The 17,182-nt window shown below is 40.4% G+C and overlaps 2 protein-coding genes across 2 annotated transcripts; one reads left to right on the forward strand and one right to left on the reverse strand.

Annotated features, from left to right (window-relative positions):
• Positions 1 to 1,374: 1,374 nt before the first annotated feature.
• prtfdc1a (phosphoribosyl transferase domain containing 1a) lies at positions 1,375 to 17,062 on the reverse strand (the record flags this gene model as incomplete). Its single annotated transcript, XM_083936381.1, has 9 exons — positions 1,375 to 1,422; positions 3,577 to 3,653; positions 3,933 to 3,979; positions 4,337 to 4,419; positions 4,883 to 4,900; positions 6,678 to 6,743; positions 15,916 to 16,099; positions 16,193 to 16,299; positions 17,030 to 17,062. 9 exons carry the CDS (start codon positions 17,060 to 17,062, stop codon positions 1,375 to 1,377), a joined length of 663 nt encoding a protein of 220 aa, XP_083792507.1.
• Positions 9,614 to 15,797, forward strand: LOC310963518 (uncharacterized protein). Its single transcript, XM_083936380.1, has 4 exons — positions 9,614 to 9,900; positions 10,966 to 11,523; positions 12,612 to 13,169; positions 13,519 to 15,797. The coding sequence occupies exons 1-4, from the start codon at positions 9,672 to 9,674 to the stop codon at positions 14,136 to 14,138; spliced, it is 1,965 nt and encodes a 654-aa protein (XP_083792506.1). The 5' UTR covers positions 9,614 to 9,671; the 3' UTR covers positions 14,139 to 15,797.
• Positions 17,063 to 17,182: the final 120 nt, after the last annotated feature.

The raw sequence follows: 17,182 nt of genomic DNA on the forward strand, positions 1-17,182 counted from the left end.
GAAACCTGAGAGAGTTTCGAAAGCACAACATGCACTGAACCTCCCAGAAGTCTCTTTTGTTTGCAGTCACTCGTATTATCCAAACAGCAACTCATTTATCAGGTCATTTAACTTGCCGAGGCCTTGAAGCTGGAGCTGTACCAGCACCTTTGGCTTAGAAACGTGCTTTGAAAAAGTGAAGAAAACACACAGTATAATTTGATATTTGAATGACACAAAAGTTACTGGAACAATAAAGAATGATCTCTATTTTCTTTGGTGGTCTACACATGGAGCAGTGAAGGATCTTGGGGTTAAGAGACAAACATTAATTAGGCTATTGCCCCATCTTTCAGTTAGGATCGTAATGACAGATCATCTGAAATCGTTACACTGTTAGAATAATAAGGCATGTGTGCGCAAGCGTTCCTGTTACATGATTTGATGACTGTTTGGACTTTCAGGTGATTAAGAATCAAGAGTGCTTAGCCACATGATAACACTCCCCAAAGTGCACGCTGCGTGAGGCGAAGCGCGCTCTGGTCTGTCTGTCGACACGCACAATTGACTCACTCAGTCACCCCAACGATGGCAGCAGAACATACAAAATACCTCCATGTGTGTGTGTGCTCAGAGTTTAATTGCACCACTACAAGCCTGTAAAAACAGCAGTTTCAATTTGATTCAGGAAAATGAAGTGCGTTTTCTTTTTTGGAATTGTAATTTAGGAATATTTAATGAAAGAACTAATGGCTTTTACATGCATTTTTGCGACTTGCGTTGGGTCAGTAAGTGTCATTTTCAACATAAAATATATAATTTACCTGTCTGAGAGATTGTATTTCAATGTAAAAACAATAAACCGTTTAATTTTCTTGTCGGTTTTGACAAATTCTCGCGTTTTTGGTTCTTGTTTCCAGTTCGGGCTGATTAAAGTTGAAAACAAATTGACACAGTGTGTTGAGAAGATGCTGTTCGGTCTGCTGGCTGTACCCACTGGGTGTTTTCCATGGTTCAGAGTGGGCGTCGCTTGGGCACAGGGATGCCAACGTCCATAAGCTCACCCCATCTGTCACCAACAGTCACCTCCTGGTGGCTAGCGTTACTTTCTTTTATTTGTCCATCTCTTTGTTCCTGCGTGCATCACAACAAAATACAAAAAAATGGAGGACGATGCAACAATAACATCACATTTTTAATTTAAAGATGTTTTACGAAGATCTTTCGGAGAGTCACGATTGCCTTTCAATTTACAGGACTTATACATTTTAAGTTACATATAAATATGAATACTATTTTACTAAAATGACAGGAAACAACAAATAAACTTTACTTCTTGCTGAAGAATGAAGGCAAACAGCTCTGCAGCGCTAATGTCTAACTGTGCATTACTTCTCAAACCTTGTACTTCATCTTCCCGGTCTTACTGATGACACAGAGATGCTGAAAGAGGAAGAGAAAACAGCATGTGTAACTTTTTTAGAACCATTTTTAAATGACTTCCATGAACAAAGAGAAAATGTGAACCACAATAATAAATCATCGTAAGTTGCACATCAACAAGGAGAAAAGAAGACATTTAAAAAATCAAATAAATTGAATAGATAAATAAATCATCTGTTCTTCCATGTTGTTATAATATCCATGTCATGCTTTCATTATTTGTACATCGTGTCAAGCTCAAAGGCATAATTCACATGGAGCGGAATAATTATTAAAAGGAGTCCAAAAGCACGTGTTACTGGAATGTTAGATTACCCTTCAGTGTGTTGCAGTCTTCGTCCCAAACGTTGCATTTGATGATGGCAAAATATTTGTGTAAGATCACCCTGCCCTATGGGGGATTCCAGTATGCTCCGAGAGCCTCAATATGCCGTATACAGTATGAAAAGATGAAGCTTGCACTCATTTAAAAGCAGGGAAGGTAATCTGCAGAGATATGACACATTCATTAATCTAACTTTGGGCGTCTCAGGGGTTCAACTCATATTTCTCCTGAAGGATAAGGACAGATAAGAGGGGAAGCTTTAACTCTGCCTGATAATGAGATCCTAACCTCCACATTCCACAGGTCCCCCCCTTTCGTAATGAATACCAACCCCCTTAAACATGCATGAGAGACACGCGTGCACACACACATACACACACACACACACACACACACACACACACACACACACACACACACACACACACACACACACACACACACACACACACACACACACACACACACACACACACACACACACACACACACACACACACACACACACACATACACACAGAGACACTTGTACAGTACATACAAGCAGCACACACACCCATGTGAATACACACAGGCAAACAAAGGTATGGGAGTCGGTCTTGTGGCTTAGTGTTTCACATGAGTCAGAGGTAAATTGAAGGCCACGTCTTTACAGATATAAAAATGACAAAGTTCACATGACTTTGCACTTACTAATTTCAGACTGAGAAATCTGCCTTGAAATTAGATGTCAGGGGTTGCAACAAAAGAAAACAAAGGATAGGTTGACTCAGTGCTTGTAGAGTTTAAGGCACCAGTGAGATGGTCACAAAGAGAAAGTACCACATTTTTTTCACATGCAAAAGGTGTTTGGTGGAAAAATGTTAAAAAAAAAAAGAAAAGAAAGGAAAGTTTATGGCACTGGCAGTTGTTGTACTCGCAACTTGTTTTCGGATTCAGACTAAATTAGATGGTCACTAGATTAGTCATGAGGCCTGAAATTCAAGCAAAATACTAATGTTGGCACGGCAACATATTCGCATTGACAATACTAAAATGCTTAGCAGGTAATGTTCAGCATCTTGGTTTAGTGTGATAGCATTCTAACATTGGCTGATTAGTGCTAATCACACAAAGTACAGCTGAGGCTGATGGGAGCGTCATTTGTTTTGCAGGTATTTGGTCATAAACCAAAGTATGGGACAAATTAAAGGTCCCATATTAAGCTCATTGCGAGGTTCAGGTTTCTGTGTCTGAACGCTCCGTTTTAACGCCTTATAGAACCCCTCCTCAAAAAGTCCAGTCTGCTCTGACTGGTCAACGTTTCCAGTTCTTCTGCACCTGTGCTATCTGCATCTCAGCACGTCATTGCTGCTGGGGACGGACTGTAACGGCACCTTAGTGGCACTCTCTACCTACACTTGTGACATCACAACCGTACAGAAATCCTGACGGCTCGTTTAAAGACACAATTTCTGAATACGGGCTTTGTGCCTTTTCTTTGTGGATTTAGCGTTTGGTACTTTCACAGTATTTATACACAACCTCCACCTACTTTATATATATTTCTTTAAAATACAAGTAAATGTCACTTTTTACAATATGAGACCTTTAAACCTGATAATGGTGCTACACAGAAACCATCCGTCACAGATAGAAGGGATGTGAGCTGCATTGCTTAAATGTAAAATCACTCAGACAGGGAGGATACCTGTCGGGTGAGTTTGGGTTTCAGGTAGATGAGTGCATCTCTTTGATTTACTGTGTTTGTCCCCCCACTGCCCTGTCTCTTTCATGTCTTTCTCTTAGCACTTCAAAAGGTCATGTGCTGTGTGCAGCGGCAGACTTACATTCAGGTCACGGAAGTATTCATTGTAGTCCAAGGCATAACCAACAACGAAGTGGTCGGGGATTTCAAATCCCACATCTTTCAGAGCAAACACAGACATGAATGTTAGAAAGTTAGAGAGTAACAGGATGTGGGCAGATTTTTTAAAGTCAGTGAGTAATCGTGTAAAATAATGTGATCTCAGTATTGCCTAAAATAATTAGGATTTTTGTCATAATTGAGTAGCCCTTCTGTAACAAAACATGCCCCCCAACAGACTGGCAAACATATCAGCTACAGTACAGTCAAGGATGATTAAGCCCATATAACTGTAACTATAAGAGCAGAATGGATGACATTCAAACCAGAGGTACTTACAGTCTGTCAGACTTTCTGCCATGTTAGGGACCCTCTTCACCAACAGACTGAAACACAGCAAATACAGTCTTCATTTCCAGAGTGCAGTACGACAGTAACTAACTGACTAATATATACATCATCTTGCTTAGTTATTTTCATGTGTAAAACAATCCAGTAACAAATACCCAATGGAGGACTCACTTTCATGCAATATGTTAACATTTAGTAAAAGAGGGAGATAAAGTTTCAACATAAACCATGTGCCAGGAAATGTGTTGATCTTGTTTCTGTGCAAAGGAGCATCCAACCCGGGCATGAGACAGTGACTGTGGATGAGTGATATATCTTCTTGCGTTCGTCACGCACTTGGCATTTCCCCTGGTGTGGAACATGACTGGAAAACAACTGGAAAATTGTCTCACCCTGCGACCTTGACCATCTTGGGTTCAAAGGTCGCCACATGCTTCAGAAGGGCCTTCATGGTCTTTCCTGTGTCAACTATGGCCTGAGGGAAGGGAAGAGTAAAGGGAGAGATGTGGGACATTTGAGTGGAGGAGGCTTTAAAGAGGAGAGAAATATGCAGATTGTAGAATATAAAACACATTATAACATAAGTTAAAAGTAGGTAATTTTCCACATGCAACATTTTGCAGACGTGTTCCATTCACAACAGTTGCATGGAGTGAACAACCAATGTGACATTGAGCTTAAATGTTTCTGCCTCGAGTCCGGAAACTTTTACAACTGAAACATGATCTCAAAGAGATTTTCTTTTTGTTCTTTTGTAAACCAAAGACAAAAGAGACCACGGCTTCTCAATCAACAAGACACCAAACGATGTACAAGAACACATGTCAAAGCCATCAAACAAGGTGAGCATGGGAAGGACATGCTTGATAGAATGAATCCAGTATAAAAGAAAAAGAAACTACACTGTAGGACAGCGCAGAGGAGAGGAAGACACTCACCTCAACAATGAGCACACTCTTGGTGACATGTAAATAAAGAAAAACATGAGTAAATCATCACCTTTGAATTTGAACACAGTTGACACAAAGTGAAAATAAAGGCTAGATTGTTCCTGTGAAATTTCTTACAGATGGTATCTATGGCAACAATGTTGGCAGCATCTTCAGCACTTTTAACCAAAACACAGAACTTATTATCTTCTCTGCGATGAACATCTGTGTCTACAGTTGAGAAAGAGTCACTTTCTAAGTGTCTGGGTGTTGCACACTTTTCCCTGCTGCAGATTCAAGTGACTCCTTGTTCCCTCGGCCGGGTGTATGGGGCTCTTTGTGAGACCGCTGCAGAGTATCTATGGTTTTGGGGAGAGTGATCGGAGAGAATGCAGGCGCCCGGCCAGTGTTCTCTCGCTCTACACCTGAACACTGTTACGCAACACTCAGAGAAAGTCAGCTTGAGACGTGTAAAGAAGAAAACTCAAACATAATGAGTCTGTCTTGCTTCATTCTGCAGAGTGTAAACACACTATACAGCCTGTACAACACTACACAGTGGCAGTTCATTGAGTGTGTATAGCACCGCCGTTGGGGAGTTTGTAACTGGATCATGTGTGTGATCAATCATCGATACTAAAGAGCTAAAGAGGACAAAGTCAAAAATTGGTGATGGTGTTTATTTTTTAATTCATTCATTCAGGGGTCAGGTTAAGAATTTAAGATGGTATCTACTTCATTAGTCTTCTGTACGGAAGAGGATTAGGGCCACACAAGAAAAATACATTAGAGTTCTGAGTTTAAAGTCTGAATTCTGAGTTTAAAAGTCTGAATTCTGAGTTTAAAGTTAGAATTCTGAGAATAAAGTCAGAACTCTAATATATTTTTCCTTTGTGGCCCTAATCCTCTTCCGTACAGAAGACTAAGAGTCTATAGCCATGCTAATGATAATGTTAAAGGTCCCATATTGTAAAAAGAGAGAAACCATGTTCTTTTAAATTCTAAAGGAGGTCGAGGTGTTATATAAACACTGTGAAAGTTTCAAAACTCTCATTCCACAGAGAAATGCACACAGCCCGTATTCAGAAAGTGTGTCTTTAAATGAGCTGATGACTCATGATGATTAGCCTTTTCATAATATATGAGACTGTGTAGGCGGTTTAATATTTCTCAAGGTGATTGTAACAAAAGCAGTAAATTTAGTTACACAGAGAAAGTGGAGTGATTCATGTTTTCTGTGCGTGGTGGTGGTCAGCCTTTCTGTTTTCACTCCCGTTGACCTTTTTACCCACAGCAGACGCTGACATCCCTTTTAAGGGGTTTCAGCATCAGTCGGGTTTTTTTGTTTGGGAACATTTGCACACATTCAGCTGAGTAAGTGAAGTTTCTGTCTTTTGCCTATCTCAGGGAGAATAATGTGGTGAGGAGGGATCGTTCCAGACCTGGGTCCTCCATGCCGGAGCTCAACAGGGATGAACAGTCAGTAAATCTGCCTTGTGGGAACTTTCATTTACCTGAAATGTCTGATTGATGGCCAGGCTGGGGCAGAACCGCTTTAACAAAGTGATACTCATGAGGTCTGCACAAAGAAAGCTTCAAAAGTTGAAGCACAGGGGTTTGTTCTAGTCCAAGGGCATTTTTTGTATTCATTATTTTAGCTAAAAGTTCAATGAATTATCAGAAAAAACAACTCCCTCTTGAGGTCATGGTAGATTATCTTAAAAGAAATGGAAACACTGTCAGAGGACACTGCCCCAGTGACCAAATACATCCAAAGGTAAGTGTGAAACTTTGTTCAACTCACCTTTCCACGCAGGAAAGACAGATCTTGGCTTCCTATGATGTGCAGCTCCTCTGTTGATTGGTCGTTCTGCGGAGGGGAAGATGGAAATGGAAAAATGTATACTAAATCAGAATCAGAAATATATCTGATTCACAAATACAGCAACAGATACAAGACACAAAAAGTGTGAAAATATGCATGCAACAACACATAACAACAATGTTAGCAAAAATAGTGATAGTGGGGTATATTGTACAGTGTAAATATGCAGTATTAATGTAATTGTAAACATGAGTATTGCATAGTTGAATTATTATTAGAGCACAGAATATTGCACACACATAAGTCATACAAGCATACAATAAGTATGCTGTCTATTCTGTGCTTTTTAAAATCACATCGTCTGTGATTCCTTGCACTTTTACTTCTTCAACAGTTTGTATAAATGAAATGGAGATTTATTCTTTTCAGCCGGCAGAAATAACAATAACTGCTCTGTCAGATTGAGAAACAGCATATATGTTTTCTCAAGGACATGTAACTCTAGTTTTTCTCTCCTGTACAGTACTCAAGAAAGAACGGCATGCAGCATTAACGCAAGACAAACGCACAAAGGGACATTTATTGTACTGTGAGTGTAAAATATTATCCTTAACATAAACAAAAGGCCGGCTCTCTTTCTCTGTCCCTGTGGAAAGCACAGCCGAGCAAAGCTTTGAAGGAGGACGGCTTTGAAGTTAGATTTGGTCGGCTACAGATGCATGACTATGATAAGAGGAGCAGTGACATGGACTCAATCCTGGCCCTGGGGGCAGGTCACATGACTCCATCATGACCTGTGAGATTGACTAACAGCATCATCACTCAGACACCATCCTCTAGCGTAGCAATAACAACCGCTGCATGCCGCCATGTTGATTGTTGACATTGAAATGTATTTATTAACCAATTCCAAGTGTAGTTTTTAAGCTTACACGTTTGTATGCGTTGATCTAGTATTCAGATCCTTGACTTAAGTAAAAGTAAGTATGTTTTATCAGTAAAAGGGACTGAAAGTATGAAAAGTACAGCAGTGTTTTTCTATATGACGCATCTGCATTAATATTCCTGCTGTTTTAAAGTGTATGTTGCATTTTACTGCTGTAGATGTTTAAGGTTGTGCTCATTTTACTCCTATACTGTTGGGTAGTTTAATCTACTGCGATGCCTCATTTTTTAGTAGATCGCCATATGTTTGTAGCATTGCTGTCCTGTGAGAACAACATATCTCTAAAAAAGGTCAACTTTTCATGTTTCCAGCTCTGTCACGATGCATTTTCCAGCTGATCCAAGAAACTCTTAAAACAGTTTGTTTATCTTAAGAAGCAGGAGAATGTTCTCGACACAGAAAGGGACACTTCCTCCTTCAGTTTATCACAAACATTCAAAATCAACACATCAAGGGGATGATACATTGTTATTTGAAAAGCAACTAAAGCTGTCAGACAAATGTAGTGCAGAATAAAAGTACTACAATATATATATATATATATATATATATATATATATATATATATATATATATATATATATATATACTTGAGTAAATTCCACCTCTGGATCTGGTGACAAACTGATGCAAACAACTGTTATTTTAGGGTGAAAGTTGCATTGTTATTTGAATAACGTTCACTCCCTGCAGGTATACTTTCTCCTATTGGGTGGTATTTTCTTTCTTTTCTTTACCTTTTAAGAAAACTTGTGACATTATATTATGACATCATAATATAATGGATATACAATTAAATTCAGGCTGTCCTAACAGCTACTTGGACCTCTGTAAAATCCTCCCCTGTGCTGTGAAGGGAAAGAAGGAATGGGACCGCATGCAGAGGAATGTAAATCACATAATTTTTTGGATGTGCTTCGTGCCAGAGTACACTACAGGATAATATGTGACTGCGGTGACATCATTGTAAACATTACTATATTATTCAAAGAGTTTATACATTCCAGGTGTCAGACGGTGTCATTAACTGTTTGTCTTGGCAGCGGTGACTGCACCAATTAGCAGCAGGGTCGTGATTTGAGCAGCTCCACACTCAATCGTCCTTGAGGTGTCCCGTCTGAAGGTGCTCTTTGCTGGCTAAACACGAACAACAGTGACATCTAGTGGCTGAGGATGGATAAATTCAAATGCACACACTGGCTCCATTGATTTATTTGTGCATAGAAACCTATTTAAGGACTGTTATATTGGCTGGTAGAAGGGGGGTGCCTTATCTTAAGTATTTTAGCTTAATTATGTATGTGCTATGTACTTTATTTTATTTTGATTTATTTGTGTATGTACCTTTAATGTTATTGTCAATAGAGCCTTAGAATAGTATAGAAATACTGATATTATTTCAGTTACAGTAATTGATATATTATATTATTATATTAATCCCAAACTGGGAAATTGCAGTTTTTTTGGCCTTGCTGCTTTGAAAATGTTAATTATGTTTTTGAGAAATGCAAATTCAATATTTCTACTCAAAGTTGTAATGTACTGAATTAGAATTAGAATTTATTTATTGCCATTGTTATTAAGGACAACAAAACACGGATTAGCAGCTTTCAAGAACCGGCATTGGCATTATAAATAGCAAATATATATATATATTAAAAATATAAAATATAAGAATCAAGATACATATATACACAATGAGGTGTTCTTATACAATGGTGCAAAGCAAGTGGACTGGTGAGGGGGCAATTGTACATGCGCACATTGATTTGTTCTTAATAAAGTTTTGGAGGGGGAAAAAATCCCACAGTGATACGTTTTCGTTTCAAAACGCCGTTTCTCCTTCCGCAGAAACGTCGTGTATTGCATCGAACTAGAAATAATCTCCGGTCGTATTTGTACACCAAACATATCACGTGACCGTTCACTTACACTGGGGACTGCGCGCGCCAGTGTAAACAGGAAGAAGACGGGTTCGTTTCACCAGAAAACACTACAGAGGGTGAAACCAAAAAAAACAAACAGCAATGGCGAAAGGAAAGACGAGAGATTTCTGGACCGACGACGAGGTGGAGCTGTTACTGAACGTCACATACGAGTACAAGGTGGACAAGGCGGCGGTGAACATCGACTGGGAGACGCTGCTGAGCAAATACGTCGACATTTTTGAGCGTTTCTGGGAGCACTATCCAGCCCCGGACGAAGCTTTGACTGTTGGAAAAGAGTATCCACACAAGAGGGATGAAATCACAAAAGGTTTGCGTGGGCCGTTCTCTAGCGTTTCGGTTGCGTTTTGATCCGATGGTTTAAATGGCGTCGTGTTTTTAACCGTTTCTGTGTTCCTCAAAGTTGCACGCACCTTTTGTGCTCGTGAGGGGTGCTGGAGGATTGTGGGTACAAGTTAATTTTCATTTTTAGTTTATTTAGGTGAAAGGTCTTTGGTATCATCCCAGTTTTCTTCACAGGCGACCTTAGAAACACACACTAATAGGTAAGAAACGTAAAAACGGGATACGTGTGAAGGACAACATGTCTGTCTTGTTGTTTTTGAGATGTATTGACGTTTGAGAAACACCATTTTGGGGCATCACCGCCACCAACTGGTCTGGAGTGTGGATCAGTATATTAAGCATTTAGTATATTCAAAAAGAAGTTGGTTTCATTGGGTTTTCTTTTAGAATTGATCTCCTAGTGACGGATATGGGGGTTTTCAATGGCCGATGCCTTTAGTTAAAGCAGGTTGGCCAATAAATAATGTCTATATTGTGTTGTTGTTCTGCATCAGATAATACAACAATTTATTAATAATAATAATAATTATTATTATAATAACAAATGAGACACACAATGCTGGACCTAGATTAATATTCACACTGTCACTGTGTACATCCTCTCTGTTTAGTTGTAGCCTATAACTTGCAGTGTAGTTTTCTAACACATGGGGCTGGGCAGTATGACAATATATATGGTCAAAACAATATTAAATTGTCTATCGTGTACAATTTTTTTTATATCGCAATGTTAAAAAAACAGCATCTGAACCATAGACTGTAAAAAATACTGGACTGGATTACTGTGGCACAGTAATCCCAAATGACAAATGTTTTACTTGTCACGAGTGGAGACCTTGAACGCCCATACAGTAGCTTTTTGAGCCCTGTAAGTGAGTTTTAGCCAGATAAACCATGATGCTGAAATACATCAGAAAGAAGAAATTGGCACGAGGAGGAGCGCCGACATGGATGCCTGCAGATGTGTTCATTTATCCATCTTTCACTAGCACTAACACCACAGCTGTCCTTTTTTGTCATGTGTTCACAGGTCAATTGACTGCCAAAGTCAAAGCCATACGGAACAGATACAGGCAAGCAGTCGACTCTGGTAGGAGAAATGGCCATGGACGAGTAATCTTGCTCTATTTTGAGCTTTGTGAGTCCATTTGGGGAGGATCTCCTGTTACTCATGAGTTACCCGAGGGTACCGAGGCCGACAATGGGCCGGTGGAGACCATGGAATCGATTGCCAGCTCGCCTGACACATGGTCGTCGTCCATGCCAGGTGGGGACGGAGTAACAGAGGATGCCGGGTATGCACCAGTGAATCACTCTACCCTGAGTGGCTACAGGAGAAAGAAATACTATAAAGGAAGAACGACAAATACCAGAGATTTCCTTGTTTGGACCGATGACGAGGTAGAACTGTTACTGAAAGTAATATATGAGTATAAGGTGGTCAAGGCTGTGGAAAACATAGATTGGGAGACGTTGCAACGCAAATACATGGACATCCATGAGCTTTACCGGGAGCATTATCCATCGCCAGAGGAAGCCACGGCAATGAGAAAGGAGTATCCACATGGGAAGGATGAAATCACAAGAAGTACGTAGGCCTAGCTATTATATTTTGGTTTGTTTTTTATTTCAACAAACCAATTTCTTTGACGCTGGCTAATAGCCCAATTGTTTAGAATGGGAAAGTATTAAGCCTTCGTAAATTAAAGAGAGCTGCATGCTCCTGTGCTGTCCTCGGTATATGTACTGTATATAACTTGACAGCAAGATAAACTTCTACCTGACATCAAGACTCTGAAGACAGTCGTTCCTTAGTCCACAGGTTTATTGACCTTGCAAGGAGAGGTGACACTAAAACATACAAAAACCACAATCAGTACTATGCTTAGTTTTAACATGTACAGGTATACACAGTGTTAACATAACACAAACTTTACTATGAATCAAATCTCTATATTTTTACTGTTTTTATGGTTTTACATATTTAATGTATATTTGGCTTCAAATGTTATGCATGGCCTCGTATTTTAACATGTTAGACATTGTCTGCTCAATTATTTATTATACTTAGGAACTTCCAAAGGCTTTAGAACAATGTATTCATCCGCAATGGCGACCCGATAGATTTCTAGCCTTAAACTTCACTGAATGTAACATTGTCCAAAAGATAATGCTCTGCGGTTGTAGGTTACACATAAAATGCTAGATACATACCCACGATGTAACCAAAAGGAATAAAATGTATGCAGATGGCACTGGATTAGCTTAGGTACAATAACAACAGCTCTCTGAGTCATGCTCACTTACTTCCTAATTACTGATCACATGCGTGACATACTGTAACTTCCTGTTACTGACATACTGTGACTCTTAAAGTGACCACAATAAAATACACAACATAAAGAAATTACTTAACCAAGCAAATGAAATACTTTCAACATTTAGTTGTAACAAAACTGCTCCTTTTCTAGTTGTGGGTGAGGGGTCCCTAAGAATTGTGAGTACAAGTCCATTTTCATTTGAGCTTAATATCTCAATGAAAACCCGTTGCATTCATCTAACCCCTAGCCCTTCCCAGAAGCTCTAAGAAGAGCACTTCTCTGTAAGAAACATGTAGCGTGAACACCAGAGCCATAACTTTTGTTTGTTGTTTTTTTGTTTGTCATGTGTTCACAGGTCAATTGACTGCCAAAGTCAAAGCCATACGGAACAGATACAGGCAAGCAGTCGACTCTGGTAGAAGAAATAGCCGCGGGCGAGTAATCTTGCTCTTTTTCGAGCTTTGTGAGTCCATTTGGGGAGAATCTCCTGTTACTCATGAGTTACCCGAGGGTATCGAGGCCGACAATGGGCCGGTGGAGACTATGGAATCGATTGCCAGCTCGCCTGACACATGGTCGTCGTCCATGCCAGGTGGGGACGGAGTTACAGAGGATGCCGGGTCTGCACCAGTGAATCACTCTACCCCGAGTGGCTACAGGAGAAAGAAATACTATAAAGGAAGAATGGCAAATACCAGAGATTTCCTTGTTTGGACCGACGACGAGGTAGAACTGTTACTGAAAGTAATATATGAGTATAAGGAGGTCAAGGCTGTGGAAAACATAGATTGGGAGACATTGCAAAGCAAATACACGAACATCCATGAGCTTTACCGGGAGTATTATCCATCGCCAGAGGAAGCCACGGCAATGAGAAAGGAGTATCCACATGGGAAGGATGAAATCACAAGAAGTACGTAGGCCTAGCTATTATATTTTGGTTTGTTTTTTATTTCAATAAAACAATTTCTTTGACGCTGGCTAATAGCCCAATTGTTTAGAATGGGAAAGTGTTTAGCCTTTGTAAATTAAAGAAAGTTGCATGCTCCTTTTCTAGTTGTGGGGGACGGGTCCCTAAGAATTGTGAGTACAAGTCCATTTTCATTTGGGCTTAATATCTCAATGAAAAACCGTTGCATTCATCTAACCCCTAGCCCTTCCCAGAAGCTCTAAGAAGAGCACTTCTCTGTAAGAAACATGTAGCGTGAACACCAGAGCCATAACTTTTGTTTGTTGTTTTTTTGTTTGTCATGTGTTCACAGGTCAATTGACTGCCAAAGTCAAAGCCATACGGAACAGATACAGGCAAGCAGTCGACTCTGGTAGGAGAAATGGCCATGGACGAGTAATCTTGCTCTATTTTGAGCTTTGTGAGTCCATTTGGGGAGGATCTCCTGTTACTCATGTCATATCCCAGGGTATTAAGGCCGCCAGCATGGCGGTGGAGACCATGGAATCCATTGCCAGTTCGCCTGACACAGAGTCATCATTTGTGTCAGGTGAGGAAGGAGTCGCAGAAGATTCCATGTCTACACTGGTGAATCGAGGCCCGAGACTTGACGCTGCCCCGAGTGGCTACAGGAGAGAGAGACTCAAGAGAAAACATTCCATGGATTCCGTTTCTGTTGCGCAGGAGGATCTGGACATTAAGAGGCAGCTCCTTCAACGACTAGAGGAGACCCACGGCGAATTCATGCAGACAATGGGCCGGTGGTCATCTATGATGGACCGTCTGAACTCCAATATGGAGATGCTGGTGCAGCATATTGTGGGTTCGGGTACCACTCCCAATTCTCCACGTTACATATGGGATGTTAAAAATGGGCAAGTGTCTTTGGTGCATGAATGTCGTTGCCAGAATTCGCCCAATCCACCGAGTTGACTGATTAGTCTGGTGTCACAGGGGGCTATTAGCTAATCAGCACCAGGGGCAGGACTAACACCATTGTCAAGCTGTCAATATTGCCCCAACACACCAGCACCGCCTCACGGAAGGGAAACTTTGCTGATTCTCAACCAGCTCTGTATCATTAAAACGCAGTGCAGTATATGCAGGTGGAAAAGTCTGCGTCCAGCAGGTGACGTGTCACAGACTTGCAATACACACTGTAGTGACACAAAGTTGGCTGAGTGGAGGCAATGTCAGACTGAAGATAGACACATAATTAATTTTCATATCGAAAATACGTCACATTTGCGACCTGGCATAGGCGGCAATTTGACATCCCGACAACGTGAAACCGGGGCATTATATTCCTCTTACGTGACGTGAATCACAAAATTGGGCGTACACAGTGACGTACAGCATATGTGTCTTTGGCTGTCACTGTGCTCTTAGAATATACGACTATCTCTGCCAGAATCTCTCGGATTTCACAGGCTTTCAATTGCTCATCCCGACGGTCGATATTTTACTGTCACGGTTGACGTGACTACCAGGTGATGACTTGCTCTCTCATGTTCCTGTGATCCGCTAAACTCACAGCTATGGGTCGCACGAGACACAACTCATTTTTCATGGAAATCGAGCCGCAAATATGTGTAGGTTCCGAGCCCTCACATTAGGATCTAAATCAGGCTGGCAGATTACCTCGGTCTGTCGAGATCATAGACTGTATAAAAATGGACATAGCATACCCATCGGGGTCTGTTCTCTCAACTTGATCCAATCGTCCTCGCCTATGGGAGTCGCCATCTTGTCAGACTTTGACTCTGCCTCATTTCCTCTGACCAAAAAAGGGCATGTATGTGACGTTGGGGGGAGGGAGGTACATCCATCTGACTGACGTTTACCTCTGAGGAGAAGTGAGGGCCAGCAGCTAGCTGTCACTCAAGAGGCCACGCCCCTAATTATTCATAAACTTTAACCTCCAATAAAATAAAAACTAGCCTGGTACAAAAAATTTGCCCCCCCTCAGTGTTGTCATGGAGATATGACCTAAACATACAGACTAGAATGTTTTTTTGTTCCAGATCTTAAACAGGTTTAATTATGCTGTGAAAACAGCCTGTTTAACATGGGGGTCAATGAGAAACTGCTCTGTTATGAAACATGCTCCTAATGGACACTCGGAGAACTGCGGTTTTTGGCACTTCTGTATTGGATCAACCAGGAAGTCGCTGTGGTGGGTGCTTGGTCTGAATTTGCAGACCAGGCCACAAATAAGGGAAACAAGTTAACGTGTTACTGTACAGTGTAAAAACACCTATAGTGTAACAAGACGACAGTCAGGTCTGATATCAGGCAGTAAATGTGGCGTTGTAAGTAAGGGATATTGTAGTTGCCATAATGGGTTTTATCTGAAAAAATGCTCATCACAAGTTCCATTTCTTGTTTTTCCGACCCTACAGTTCAAATCCCAAAGATATTCCCTTCCCTAGAGAAAAGCACTTGAGAAGCTGAAAAAAAGTGAATCTTTGCCATTTTTTTCACTCAATAAATGGCTTACATAAACTCTAAAATGATTGATTTTGTCCATAAATGTTCTGTTGATTGACTAACCAGATAATCAACTTATCATTTCAGTACCACGTAACTGTAACATAGACTAGCTAAATAAAACATTTGAAAGTATTCTTTTCACTCAGAAAAGAAGCATGCGTCATAGCCTCCTGTACTGTATGTAGCCGTGTCTTAGTACTCTGTGTAGTTAACCTACTAGGTAGCTCTTCAGACGGATGAACTCCACCCGGGTCTCCAGGTACTTGTTGGAGTTGCGGCCAAGAACCTTGATGAACTCCACTAGGTCTGCACAGAACTTGTAGCCTCCCTTCAAGACGCACAGCACCATTATATTGTTGTCCGCAAAGTCATCCATAACGTAGCGGGCCAGGCGCTCCACCCTGCAGGAGAAATCACATCAAGACCAAAATTAATGAACAAGAAGTGATTTTTTTTTTGTTTTTGAAATGGCTCTGCAGTACGTGTATTTTTACCTGTTCATAATTACGCCATGTGGGATGTAAACACTCTCTATGTCCTCATGGTAGTGTTCAGGGTAAGTAAACAGGTCCAGACTGTATCCAGGCCAATCGTCTTTTATCTGGGACACACAGCAAGCTGTTAGGCGTTGAAGTCATGAACTTTAGGTGTTTATTACTCATTGTCGTTGAAAAGGAATAGTCAAATGTGAAAAAGACCTGTTCAAACACTAAAAAAAACACACTCCTTAGAGAAATGTAATCATGACTGCTACTAGTATTTCTTCAAAGCACATGGCAAAAGAACTTTGCATAGTTGTCCAGTTGAACTAATTTTCACTCCAGTTATACAAGTACGATTGTGTGAAATACTCGCTGGGAGGCTCCACTAAAGACAAAAGTAAATGGTAGATATAATGAGACAAAATATTCATTCAATATAAAAGACACATGATATATAATGAAATAAAAAAGTAAGGTAATCACACCAACAGTATACACATATCCTATGTTTTATTGATTTTGGAAGCAGCCACAGCAGCAGCTAATGGAACAGAGCCCCCAAAATTCTACAAAATAGGATTTTTTATAGTTAAAAAAAAAAAAAAAATAAAGATTTATTTGAAGTTTATGGAATAAACCCAAGGATTGCAGCTTTTAATCAAATAACAATGACTTTTAGGAATGCAGTTTGGGAACTGCAAACATGTTATCTTACAGCCGCTCTTGATAGCTGAGAAAATAGTATCACAGAGATTTATTTAATATAGTTTTCTGTTAATAGAAATGTGACCTAAATTCATGAATTCAGCACCAGATAAGTCGACTGAATGATATTCGCGTTGGACGTACCACAATTCCTCTTTTCATCCCTGCGTTGTCCATTTGTGGTGGTGTTCACTGGGGTAAATATTCCGATTAGGACACAGGTTGCAGAGACCTTCATTGGACATACACAGTTATATTTTACTTTACATACACTGAAGCAAATCATGAACAACTTCC

This window comes from Echiichthys vipera (genome assembly GCF_963691815.1).
Source record: "Echiichthys vipera genome assembly, chromosome: 21".
Classification (NCBI taxonomy): Eukaryota; Metazoa; Chordata; class Actinopteri; order Perciformes; family Trachinidae; genus Echiichthys; species Echiichthys vipera.